The 13,483-nt window shown below is 39.9% G+C and overlaps 1 protein-coding gene across 1 annotated transcript in view; it reads left to right on the forward strand.

Annotated features, from left to right (window-relative positions):
* LOC146063042 (uncharacterized) overlaps positions 1 to 13,483 on the forward strand; it is a 70,897-nt gene that overhangs the window by 7,003 nt on the left and 50,411 nt on the right. The window contains exons 5-7 of the mRNA XM_083175053.1: positions 581 to 754; positions 3,241 to 3,382; positions 4,549 to 4,733. Coding sequence (XP_083031179.1) covers positions 581 to 754; positions 3,241 to 3,382; positions 4,549 to 4,733 — 501 coding nt within the window. The remainder of the gene's footprint in view (positions 1 to 580; positions 755 to 3,240; positions 3,383 to 4,548; positions 4,734 to 13,483) is intronic.

The following is a 13,483-nucleotide window of genomic DNA, read 5'->3' on the forward strand; positions in this document are numbered from 1 at the left end:
AATTAAAAAAGAAACCATACCGTCTCCTCGTGGTAAATTCATGTCCATCAAAGGAGGTACAAAAAATTATAATAAGAGTTCACAATGTTCAGTGGAATCCGGACCATGAAAAGAGAAGATACACAACAAAAAATGGTCTCAGTCTCTAGAATGTCACATGTATTCAAGCTGGTATTGGGAAATATATGGGGTCCTTCTATAAAACCGGGTGTCTTCTTTAAACGTTTTTAGGGAACACCTCGTGTGGTCAATTGAAGAACACGCTTTCATGTGAGCGTGTTCTTCAATTGACCACACGAGGTGTTCCCTAAAAACGTTTAAAGAAGACACCCGGTTTTATAGAAGGACCCCATATATTTCCCAATACCAGCTTGAATACATGTGACATTCTAGAGACTGAGACCATTATTTGTTGTGTATCTTCTCTTTTCATGGTCCGGATTCCACTGAACATTGTGAACTCTTATTATCATTTTTTGTACCTCCTTTGATGGACATGAATTTACCACGAGGAGACGGTATGGTTTCATATTGTGTAATATGATGCATTACTTTATTTGTCTGCACTTTATTTTTACAGATTTATAATTTTTATCCAATCTTGGGATTTCTCCCCGGCAGTCACAAAACGATTATAAAAAATGTGGGCGAGCTCCTGGGATTTATAACAAGGACATTTGTGAAGTATCTGAAGCACTTAGATGAGAACGATCAGAGAAGTTTCATTGATGCGTTCCTTGTACGACAGAAAGAGGTAGAGTAACACTCAATCTATAACATACTATAACATACAAACCAAAAGGCTCCTCCTAGTGCAATACTTCAAAACACTTCATGTGACATAATCTTCCATCCAGCGCGTTTCATTGAAACACAATCCTCATCAACGTAATTATTTGTAGTTTGTTCTTTGAGGTGTTCGGACAACATTGTAATTATGCTGTGGGACATTGATAACATAGGGAGGATTATTTCACCGTCGTAAAATCAGTCAAGATCAAAAAACATGCTGTTCGTCAAATTACTCATGTTTTTGTCGAAACTGCTGCCAATTTTGACTATTTATGAGTCATGCACAGGGTTGACACTGCGCTAAAAAATGGAATAAAGCTGCTCAATAAATAATGCAATAAAAAATTAAGGTAAAAATTAGCGCTATTTGGTTTAAAAAAGAAAGGTCAAAAGATGGAATAAAAGTTAAAAAGAAAAAAGGAAAAAAGAAGAAAGAAAAAGCAGAAAAATGAAAATGAAAATATAAAGGTTATTCAATGTTTACAGTGCACTGGGCTCCCATTGTCAGCATTGTAATGCCACAGCCGGGGGACACCTATGTAAGGCCTTTGGGAGAATGGGGAACCACCAAAAAGTGACATTCCCCTGAGGTGTTGGGTTGATAGTAATTAACGTGTTAAAAATAGAATAAAAATAATATGGGGTTTGGCTGTGGAACAATAAGTCCTAGCATGCCCCCCCCCCCCCTTCACCCCACATGCAGGTACTTGGTGAACCAAAAGTAGCATTAAAGCTCCCGCTGGGACTGCGAAACCAATACTAAACTAATTATACACACTGTAGAAAGTGAAAGTTTATTTACATGCATGCATACTTACATACATATACCCACATATGCTCCCACGTAGATTGGTCCTCTTGTCCACGTAGAATCTAATAGGGAGCTGTGGGAAAAAATTATGTTCACCTAGATCCAGTGTAGAACGTGTCCTCTTTGGTCCAAGTAGCATCCCAAAGGTTAAAACAAAGCACATAACCGAATCTTCTCCTCCGCGTAACTGTAGGAGAATCCCACTGATGTCAGTCAATGGGAAGACCCTGAGCCAATCAGCTGTGAGATGCAGTGGAGTCTGTGACTTATTGGCTGTTTACGCCCAATTGAAGCCTATGTTATGAAAATAACACAGGCTCCTATGGTGGTTCCCAGTATAGGAGTCATTGCTATAAAACAAGTTGGAACAAAACTTAACATTCTGAGAACACTGAATACAATCTTTGAGAACAAGTCGAAAACGGTCGTGAATCCCACTGAATCGGATTTGGATTTGAATATTCCTCCTAAGTCTTGTAAATGTAGCAATAATCTTATTTTCTACATGAACCATAAAAAGGGATTTTGATATCTAAATTAAAGATATAGGCCCTTATTCTGATCGGTGCGGCCGGATCCGAATATGTGGCCAGCACCGTGCGTCCTAAACCCCGCCTTCCATACGGATCGCCAACTCCGTCCGTACGCGGTAAGAAGCTGTCCGAACGGACCGCACGTGTATTTCTCATGAATACATCTCAGGGAACCTCCCCCATCATTCGATGGTCGCAAACCATCGAATGCAGGACCGAGTGGCCAGGCAGCTCCCGCAACCTCAGACCACACGGGCATTTCTCCGTGCAAAAGCAGGGATCTGGGCGGGCAGCTGACATCCAGCAATGTCATATGTCCGCCCCCTACACGTGCGTCACGGCCGCATTACCATACATACGCCCAGCGTTTGCATGAGAACGCCCATGAAACGCGGGGTGTAAACATATGGTAATGAGCCCAAACAGACTTCACACCCCTCTCCACCCCCTGTTCGTAGTGTACACATTTCATGCGGAATGTGGCCGTGCGTCCCGCTCGCACATGCGCAGAGACGCCTCTGCACATGCGCAAACACAAAACATCGGCGGCACGAACGCACGCGGATATTACCGCACCAACCAGAATAAGGGCCATAGTTTGATATATCAAGGTCTCTGATATATGAACTATAATTATGTAAACTCATATTGTAGAGAGAGAGAAAGAGAGAGAGAGCGAGAGAGAGAGAATTCAGAGTTCTCTGAATAAGTTTGAGTTACATTGCTTTGAAGCCTGATGAGTGCAATTTCTTCCCCACTTGGGCAGATACTTTGTTATTCTTTAATTACTATAAAAGTAGTTTAAATGGCACCCCATCTCTGAGCCAAAAACTGGTACAGATGAGGAGAGGGGGTGTGTTCACAGGAAAAGGGGGTGTGTCCCTGCAGCGCTGCTATAGAAATGCAGAAATAAGCCCCTGTTTGCTGGTACAGACCATAAAAAAGGGTACACTTATTTTTGTGTGACCATTTCAAAATGAATAAGCTGCAATTACCATCAGGTGCTGAGCGCTCACCCTGTACTGTGTAATCTGCCTCGGATCCCCTGTACAATGTGCAATGTATTAGGTGCTGAGCGCTCACCCTGTACTATGTAATCTGCAGGAGGCTGAGAACTCCCAGACATATTACCACAATGATAACCTACGAGTCGTGGTCAGAAACCTGTTTACTGCCGGAATGGAGACAACATCTACAACACTTTCCTGGGGTCTTCTGCTGATGGTAAAATATCCCAAAATCCAAGGTACGGCAATGAATTAACCATAACACAATTAATAATTTGCCAGGCAAGGCTGCGAATTTGGGCGAACCAGGGACACTTTACATAAACATCCATTCACAGGCCTGGGGGAACCTCCCAAATCTTTCCATGGTCAATCTTTCGATAGTCGACGACCATCGAAAGATGTGGTGTGTGCACGCATCTTTAAAGTGACTCTCAGGTCACTTATATATGCATGCACATTCGGGAGGAACTATGCGGGCAGCTGATGGCGCACATGTCACCGGTGATGTCAGCTACCCGCCCTCGCTGCCCATGTCATCCAGCGATTTCCATGGAAACGTATTTTCCACCGAGTTGGAAAATATTATTCTTCCCATGGGATTTGGGAGACGTTTTTAAATCTTAAATCCTCGTACATGAAGATATCACTCAGCTAGTCACATCTCAGCGATCATTTGTTACGGGAACATAAAATTATATACTATTTCGGACATGTCTGCTTATAATTGATCTTAATTATAGTAAGAATCAAACACTCATCCCCTCTAAAGATCTGCCAAACATCAGACATGCATTTGTATAATCTCTTCTGGGATTACTGCAATGCCCTCCTTGGTCTCCCAGCAAAAGAACTGCACCAATTACAGCTAGTACAGAACACAGCTGCCAGGCTGTTACCAAACCAGCCCAGCTCTAGCCATATAACTCCCATTATCTACTCCCTTCACTGGCTGCCTATAAAATGGCGAATCATCTCCAAGATCAATTTACTGAGTTTCAAAGCCCTACATGACCAAGGCCCGCGGTACCTGAAGCAGCTTCTGATTCCATTCTGTCCCACCCGATTACTGCGATCTGTAGATGAAGGACATTTAGCAGTACCTACGATCTCCCGTAATTCATCTGAGGGTTGAGCTTTTAGCCATGCGACTTTATGGAACTCACTTCCCCGCACAGTTCAAGAGGGCCACCCACTCTAGAATGCTCCAAAAACAGACTCAAGACTTTCCTGTTTACTCAAGCGTTTCCTTCATTCCCTTAAGTATTGTTTATGAAAAGCTTTTCTGTACTTCATTATTCCTGTACTGTATTACATTCATTCTATCTGTTAAGCGCCTTGAGTCCTATTGGAGAAAGAGCGCTATATCAATCCAATTAATGTTATTATTACTATTATTAATTAGAAAAGGTCCAAGAAGAGATCTCCAGAGTCGTTGGAACCGCACAACCGTTGTACAGCCACCGGGGGCAAATGCCCTTTACCTATGCAGTGGTACATGAGATCCAGAGATACTCTGACATCATCCCTCTCGGTGTGGCTCACGAGACATCTAAAAATGTGACCTTTAAGGGATATTTTATTCCTAAAGTGAGTATTATATAATGTATGCTCTGTAATGTTGAAAGCTTTAGGAATGCGACCTTCCTTTCCAGAGCACGCAGATATCTCAGAGCCTTAGAAATGACTGCAGACGGTCTCTTTCAAACAGGTTTATTCACCGTACCGTACCATAGCTCGTTGGTCACATACTTATACCATGTAACACAAATAATTCCTCCCCCTTATGGGAGGGGATATTACCAAATACATACATGTTCACATGCTACACTCCCCTAGTGTGGTGTTACAAAGTCTATAACTGGTTTGACGTAACTTTACTATGCCATCTCCGATGACATGGAAGAGTGTATTTCCCCATATGGGTATCATTAGTAACTTTGACTTATTTACAGAACCTAAAACTCAGAAGGAATACCCATTCAGCTTCCTGTACACAAGATAATTATATATAATGCTAGTACATATGGGTCTTTATAATACTCTGTACTGACAAGAATTATGCTATGGTATAAGTAATATAATGTTGAGTAAGATAAACTCTATCATTTACTCCCTCCTTTTTATAATAATTAAACATTACAATTGAGATTACATTGTTTACATACAGTAGTAAACAAAGACAAAAATACAAAAAATTATTATAAATATAAGAAAACTCATAGTGGTCGGACATCTTACAATTCAAACTGCCTAACTATGCAAAGTATTAGTCACATCAGATGGTTCTAGTGGGTTATAGCCCTGAGAACAAGGTAGCTTCTCCCTGTCGTCAGAGAGCAATTGGCTGTTCGCTCACATCCATCGGAATAGACTGATTCTCTGCTTTCTGTGTCCTTCCAGATATGAGTTTTTTTAACTTGGTTGTAGTTGCTGCGGACTGACACTGTTTTAGACAAATAGAGAAAACACACATCAATACCTTGAAAGCAATATAAGCAAGTATACATAATCCTATAATTTTTTAGATCTTCATGATTTATCACTTGTGCTGCAGGTACTATGCGTCCTAGGGTGCAATTCCCATAGTCGCCATAAACAAACCACTTGTAGGCGTATTTCCCACATAAATAATATAGATTCTTTGGGAGAATTGGAGGTATGTTGTCCCACATTCTCCTTAAGTTATCCAATCCTCTTTCTGTCGTTAGACTATCAATTACAAACTCGTTGGAATTGCTTCCTGTCTCATTCATCAAATATGATGGGGACGAATGTCCACTCTCCTCCTCCTGAGGTAGGACCTTGAGAGCAGATCCAACAGTTTGTAGTGTTAAGGGCATTCCCTACCAAATTATGCAATTGCAACAACATGTTTTGGTTTTCTCCAGTAGGGGCCTTTCATCATTCTATGCATGTTTCCTCAGGTGGCTGTCCACAATACTCACAAATACACCTTGAGATGAGTGATAAATTCCTACATTCATGGTTAGGGCTTACTACTTCCCTTTTTTTTCACATAATGTGGTTTGGGATAGACTATAGAGGTAACTTGTACTGTACTGTTGTTTTTAACATAATCTGGTGCCTCTAGTACTGTACATAACCATATTATTGCAACTATTGTGGTTGCCAAACACAGAATACATCCCCATAGACTTTTATCAGGTTTGGGCCCCAATAACATCTCAGCAAACTGCATCTTCAAACTTAACTTTGTAATCGTTTATAATGGGAGGCATGAATCCATGTGTCCCTCCCCTGTAGCTTCACTGATGTTGGTGCAGTCAGTAGGACCTGAAATGGACCATCATATCTGGGCTCAAGCGATTTCCGAACATGTCTCTTAAGATACACCCAATCTCCTGGCTGGAGATGATGTGGATTGTTTTCTGCTGTAGACTCTGTAAAGTGTGTCCCCCATCTGACTCAATGACATCTGGGACACCATATCTACAGACAATTTCTGAGAAGATTTTCTTAGCTGTGTTCCTTGCTGTGGGCTTTGCTACAGCGAAAGCCTCCACCCATTTTGATGGAATGTCCACTATTACAAGTGCATATTCATACATTCCACACTTAGGCCTCTGAATGTAGTCAATCTGCAGTCTCTGAAAAGGAGCTGTTGTTTTTGGTATTGCCCTTTGTGGAGTTTTTACTCTTATCCCGGATTGCTTGTTCCAGAGATCCAGCATGCTTGTGTATGAAGTGTTGCTGCTGATTGGAATCCCGGAGCAATCCATCTCTCTTTAGTAATGGCAGTCATTTGATCTTTCCCAAGGTGGGTCTGTCCATGAGTGACTTGGCACATGGCTGAGTATAGTACTCTGGGTAGACATAACAGTTCATCTTTTTTCCAGAGCTCTGTTTCTTCATCTTTTGCCGCTCCTTTCCTTTGCCACTCTGCTTTTTCCACTGGACCTACTTGGTCTTGGAACTTCTTTAATTGCTGCATATCTGCCATGTGTTGTGGTTCTTTCGTTTCCGTCACGACCATGTAGTGTCTTTTTGTCTACTGGCTGGGCTTTTGCTGCTCTCTTAGCTTCTGCATCTGCAAGATTGTTTCCTCTTGTTTCTTTTTTTTGATTCTTTGTCTGTGCTTGAATCTTGATGATGGCAACTTTGTGTGGCTTCATTAATGCTTGAAAAAGTTTTTTAATGAGGTCAGCGTGCTGTATCTGTTTACCTGTAACTGTTTTAAAGTCTCTGTTTTTTTCATATCAACCCATAGTCCATTGTCACTCCCCATCTGTATCTGGAATCTGTATAAATGTTCACTGTTGTATGCTCTGCGTGCTCCAATGCTTTAGTAAGGGCCACAAGTTCAGCTGCTTGTGCTGATAAGTGTGCTAGTAGGGCTCCAGAAGTTACTACTTCAGTGTCGATAGTGACGGCATATCCAGTGTAGGGCTTGCCATCTTCATAGTATCTGGACCCATCAACATATAGTTCGTAATGAGCATTGGGTATGGGCATATCTTGGACGTGTGGCAATGTCTGGGTTTCTTGTTCCATCAAAGCAAGACAGTCATGGGAAAATTTTTAAGTATTAGTATTTTCCTTTTTTTGTCCTCACTTTCAGCTTCTGTATCGACTTCCATTCTCTGGGCTGTGTTAGATGATACTGTGCTGACAGAAGGCGCTTGTCCCCTCATTCTCCCTCCTTTTGAACATTGATGTTCATACTCCTTTTGTTCCGGCAACAGAGCTGGTAAGAGTGTGGCAGGATTGAGGGTAGTGCACCTCTTGATTGTCACGTTGGTTGCACACAATAGGGACACTTCGTAATTGATGAGTCTAGCTGCTGAAAGATGTTTGGTTCTTGCTTGTCGTAGGATTTCTGTAACAGCATGTGGTACTTGTATAGTTAGTTCATAATTACGAACAATGTCTATGCACTTGTACTTCAATACAGCAGCCGCTGCTACAGCTTTAATACATGTAGGTGATCCTTGGCTGATATTGTCAAGCCTGCTGGAATAGTAAGCAAGAGGTCTTTGTCTTGTTCCGTGGATCTGTGTTAACACTCCCAAAGCATGTCCTCTTTCCTCATGACAATATAAGGTGAAAAGTTTTAGAATAGTCTGGCAGGCCTAAGGCAGGTGAAGAAGCACTGGCCAACTTTAGTTGCTGAATTGCTTGAGCCATGTCTTCATCTGTTGGATGTGGACCCTCTGTTTTGATGGCCTTGCATAATGTTGCATGTAACGGATGCAAGAGGTATCCAGTCTCTGAAATAGCTCACCAGGCCCAGGAATGACCTGACTTGTTTCACAGTCTTTGGTACTTTGGTTTGCAGTATTAGCTGCTTTTTGTCTTCTGTCAGGTGTTTGATGCCTTGAGAGATACAATGTCCAAGATAGATGACTTTTTGCTTACAGAGCTGTAGTTTTTCTTTTGAAGCTCTGCAGTCTTGTTCTTCCACGAACTTGAGTAGAGACACTGTTTCCTGTTGGCATTTGGCTTGAGTTGTAGTAGTTAACAAGAGGTCATCGACATACTGGATAAGCTGAGTTTCTTCTGAGAAAAAAGGGTCTCCAAGCCTGGAGAACCAGTGACATGGCTTCAGAGTAGTCACTGGGACTATTAGCAGCCCCCTGGGGTAATCGTGTAAAAGATAACAGTTCTTGAGAGTCTTTAGTGATGGGCGCAGCATTTGCCAGATCGTTCACCGTAAACCAGGCCCCTGATGGTGGGATCTGATTCAGCAAGGTGTGTGGATTAGGCACAATGGGACAATTAATTAACAGTCTCTTGTTGACCTCTCTAAGGTCATGAATCATTCATGAAACAAAGACGTCGACCATGGAGATCTACTTTGAACAAGGATGCCGGACTGTAGATAAGCTTGTAGTTGCTTGGTGATGGCGACTCTTTGATCAGAATTCAGTGGATATTGCTTTACGGATACTGGCACTGCTCCTGGCTTTAGTTGCAGTTGGACAGGTTGTACGTTCAGCTTGCCAGTGTCCATCTTCCCCTTAGATCACAGCTTGTCTGGTACTTGGGATGTGATCCAATCTGGGAAGATAACTTCAGCAAAATCTGTAATAGATGACGGGGAGAGAAACTGCCTATACCCACAAATGACACAAAACAGACTATAAAATCCACTAATGAGCACACATGCTACACCTGTGCAGCCTAACAGAACACTCAAGCTATAGATCCATAGGAGTAGCTGTGCCCACAAATACAAGAACACGTGAATAAGGCAAAACCCCAAAAACTAATGCAAAACCTGGAAAGCTAATCCAGAGAGACCATACAAACTAAACACAAAACAGAAAATTTCTAACGAAATACCCAAAACAGGAATGAGCCACTCTGTGGCTTGTAACAATGTTCCAGTAAAGTATCATTGGTTATATTAGGCTATGAAAGATAACATAGTCACATATGAACAACAATAGGAACTGTGTTTATTTTAGCACTGCATTTTTAACGTAAAACTAAATTTCCAAATAATTTCATAGTAAAGAAGTATAACGTTCCCTTCAAATACTAAGTTCTTATTAAATGCACACATATGTGTTTGAGTATGTGTGTATATATCCACATATTTTCTTACTTTAAGGAAAAATTCAAGTAGTAATACCCAATGAAAATTAAGAAATATCTGATATGCAAAAAAATACACTTCATTGTACTGAAAAGTTTGCTATGATTCTATAAAAAGAGAACAGAAAATAGCAGTCAGCTCGTATCTTTAACTAAGGAGACAAAAAAACAAATGTTACTGTCACATAATTGTTTAAAAAAACAAAAACAAATTAAACATACAACTTAAATACTGATCAAATTTCTAAAAGAAAAATAAAAAAACAATTTTAAAGTCAGCGCTATAATCCTAAAAGAATGATTCTTGTAGCTAGCTTACTGCAATAGCAGATGTTGTGACGTCACATGCATTGAACATAAAGAGACATTCACTGTTACACACACTGTGTTAAGCATAGAGCAGCTACGTGATCTTTCGTGACCTTTAGCTGTCATGCAGTCAGTTAAAATCCTTAACATGCTCAAATGTTAAATACTGAATGTTTAAATACACTTTAGTATTAAAATTCACCAAATGCAAAGATCATAATTGCATACATATGAATTAGACATGCACATTAAACATTACAAATGATTACACACATGTAATGACACAAATTTGATGATTTTAGTTCATTACTTTGAACACAAAACTGTACATTTGATTCTGCTCATTGGTAATATAGGGAAAATTATGATATTTATTTACAGTATTTTCCTGGCCAGGATACATTTTCCAAAATCACCAATTTGCAGACTTTCAAACATAAAGCTTTTTTATTTTCTCAGATCAGTTGTTTGATCTGGGCACATATTTATTTATTCCTATGATTTTTAAATAAAAACAAAACTTTAATTTCTTTTTATAGTTACTTTGGATGTCATTATTTTTATCTGGATTTTTATACTGTCTGTCTTTGTTTAAGATACTTATTTTTATTCTTAATTGCTTGCGTGTCCTAGCCTCAGATAACCCATCTTTGGGTGGACTTTCAAATGGCACCTCTTTTTCCCGTATTTTTTATCTTGTAATTCCTGTAACACTGTAAGCCATATATTAACTGTATCTATATAACCTTTTTTCCTGTAGCCAATGTGCGTTCGTCACTTGGAATTGCTTCCATGCGACAGGATCTAAACTTCTATCCTTATGAAAATTAGCCCTTCTTAAAATCGAAACGATCGATTTGATCGATTTCTAACCTTCCCTTTCTGCTACAACCTCTAGGGGGGGGGGGAGCGCTCCATTAACCTTCCACTGTTCACTCCCATTGGATTAATTACTTCCTGTGGGTGTGGCCATTATCCACGTGCGTAAAGCAGTGTGTAACGTTGTGCAAAAAGGTAAAACAACTGTGCTTCTATTGGCTAAAGTTTAATATAGCTGCGGCTTTCAGTTCCTTGTTTTCAATCTAAGTCAAAATATCATAACCACTTATCAGGACAATAATATGATACCACTTTTATAACCTGGGCAGACACCCTGTTCTGAGCACTTTAAAAATGTATTACTGCAAGCAATTCTGTTATATGCACCTTACGCTTGTTGCTGTTTAAATGACAATTAGACAGACAATCCGTCACTCACACCCCAACATGTACGTAAACACTTCTAGTTTTATAAGGGCTGTATCCTAATTGGTTCAAAATGGCTTCCAGGGGCATTCTTTGAAATAAGGCAGGTCCAGCCTATCACAGCATATTCCAATGAAAGTCTTAGAAGCTTTTTTGAACTTTATTCACACCTTATAACTTATTTGTGTTTACAAGACAAACAACAAAAACGCTTTTAGAGCACTTTGTCCGGCGTTAACCAGAAGTAATACTGGACTCAGATCGCTCCACTTACAAGCCTCGTTAAGATGGCCAATTCATACAACATGAAACATGTGCAATACAAAATTCTGACAAACAAACAAAAACTCCAAAAAAATAAAAATAAAAATAAATAAAAATAAAAAAATAAATAAATTAAAAAAAATAATAATAAATAAATAAAAAACAAACACAACTTATGCAGTCATATCCAAAGCTGTGCGATATCCAAATGCTCTATATATGGTTTTTTTATATGAAGTTTGCAAGAGAAACGTAAGTGTACATTTATGCTCTGCCCTTTAAAACAGGGATTCTGAGAGAGTAAAATATATACATATATTTATATATATATATATATTTTTTTAAAGAGATTCCACTCACCTCAGATCCCTCTGTAAATAGCAGACACAAATGTACGCATTCTTTCTTGCTTCTTGTCATCCGAGGACGGGCCACCACTGAAAGCTTTAGGAATGCGACCTTCCTTTCCAGAGCACGCAGATATCTCAGAGCCTTAGAAATGACTGCAGACGGTCTCTTTCAAACAGGTTTATTCACCGTACCGTACCATAGCTCGTTGGTCACATACTTATACCATGTAACACAAATAATTCCTCCCCCTTATGGGAGGGGATATTACCAAATACATACATGTTCACATGCTACACTCCCCTAGTGTGGTGTTACAAAGTCTATAACTGGTTTGACGTAACTTTACTATGCCATCTCCGATGACATGGAAGAGTGTATTTCCCCATATGGGTATCATTAGTAACTTTGACTTATTTACAGAACCTGAAACTCAGAAGGAATATATTTTAACCCATTCAGCTTCCTGTACACAAGATAATTATATATAATGCTAGTACATATGGGTCTTTATAATACTCTGTACTGACAAGAATTATGCTATGGTATAAGTAATATAATGTTGAGTAAGATAAACTCTATCATGTTAATACTTGAATCATCTGCAAAGATAATTTATTCCATCTTAGTATAGACCCCATAGGTCTATCGACAAGAACCAGTTTTATTGTGTATATATATATATACTGTATATATATATATATATATATATGCATATATATATATATATGCAACAGTTTGTGTTTGGAATGGTGCGCTGACACCTGCAGTTCAAACAAATCAGCTTGCTCCACAAGCTCACATCAATACACTAGTCCTTCCAATGATGTTTAGGACAGCTGCTCCCCGGTGCCAGAGCCTGATCCCAACGGCTCACAAATAAAGTGTTTCTGGAAAAAGAGGAAGACACAGGGGGCGCCTATGGTGTATTACCGTTTTAATCTTTAAAAAACAGCTGACTCGATAGACATAAAATAACGGGGTATAATGCCCGTACCAAATAATTCGTCCGCTGTGGACTGAACTACCACATGATTTCATAAAACATCCCACAGGCAACACGGCTGCTCAAATTGTAATGGACTCACGACCCTCAGGCACCGCCGGCAATGTCCCGCACTGTCGTTCGCGTACCCGGGCTTCTCCTCTGTCCTTCCTCCAGCCTGCTCTGTGGGAACTCCGTTATGGAAAGTATTGTGGCCCTAATAATGCGCTTAAGAAAGCAGCACCCCTATAATGCCTTGCTGTTAATAAAGGCACAAACAGAAGAAAATAGAACAAAAGAATAGAGGTGCGCTGTACCACTTAGTGGCTATGTACATACAATAAATCAGTAACGGTTGATAAAAACAAATAAGCATTTATTAGGAGTTTTCCAGCATGTAAGAATTCATCCACACTTTCATGTTCTTATAACTGCCACATATAGTATAAATCCGCGGCCCGACGCATTTCGTCCCTTAGGACTTCATCAGGGGCAATGAATCAATCCATTGGTAATGTGTCTTCTACACAATGTATGATTGGAGGTATATCCTCTAGCTTAGTATAATAATGCAGTAACCAGCAGCGATAACTATAGGTAATTGTTTGGACCACCTATTTGGTAAATG

Source organism: Crinia signifera, chromosome 3 (genome assembly GCF_055691185.1).
Source record: "Crinia signifera chromosome 3, ASM5569118v1, whole genome shotgun sequence".
In the NCBI taxonomy this organism is placed as follows: domain Eukaryota; kingdom Metazoa; phylum Chordata; class Amphibia; order Anura; family Myobatrachidae; genus Crinia; species Crinia signifera.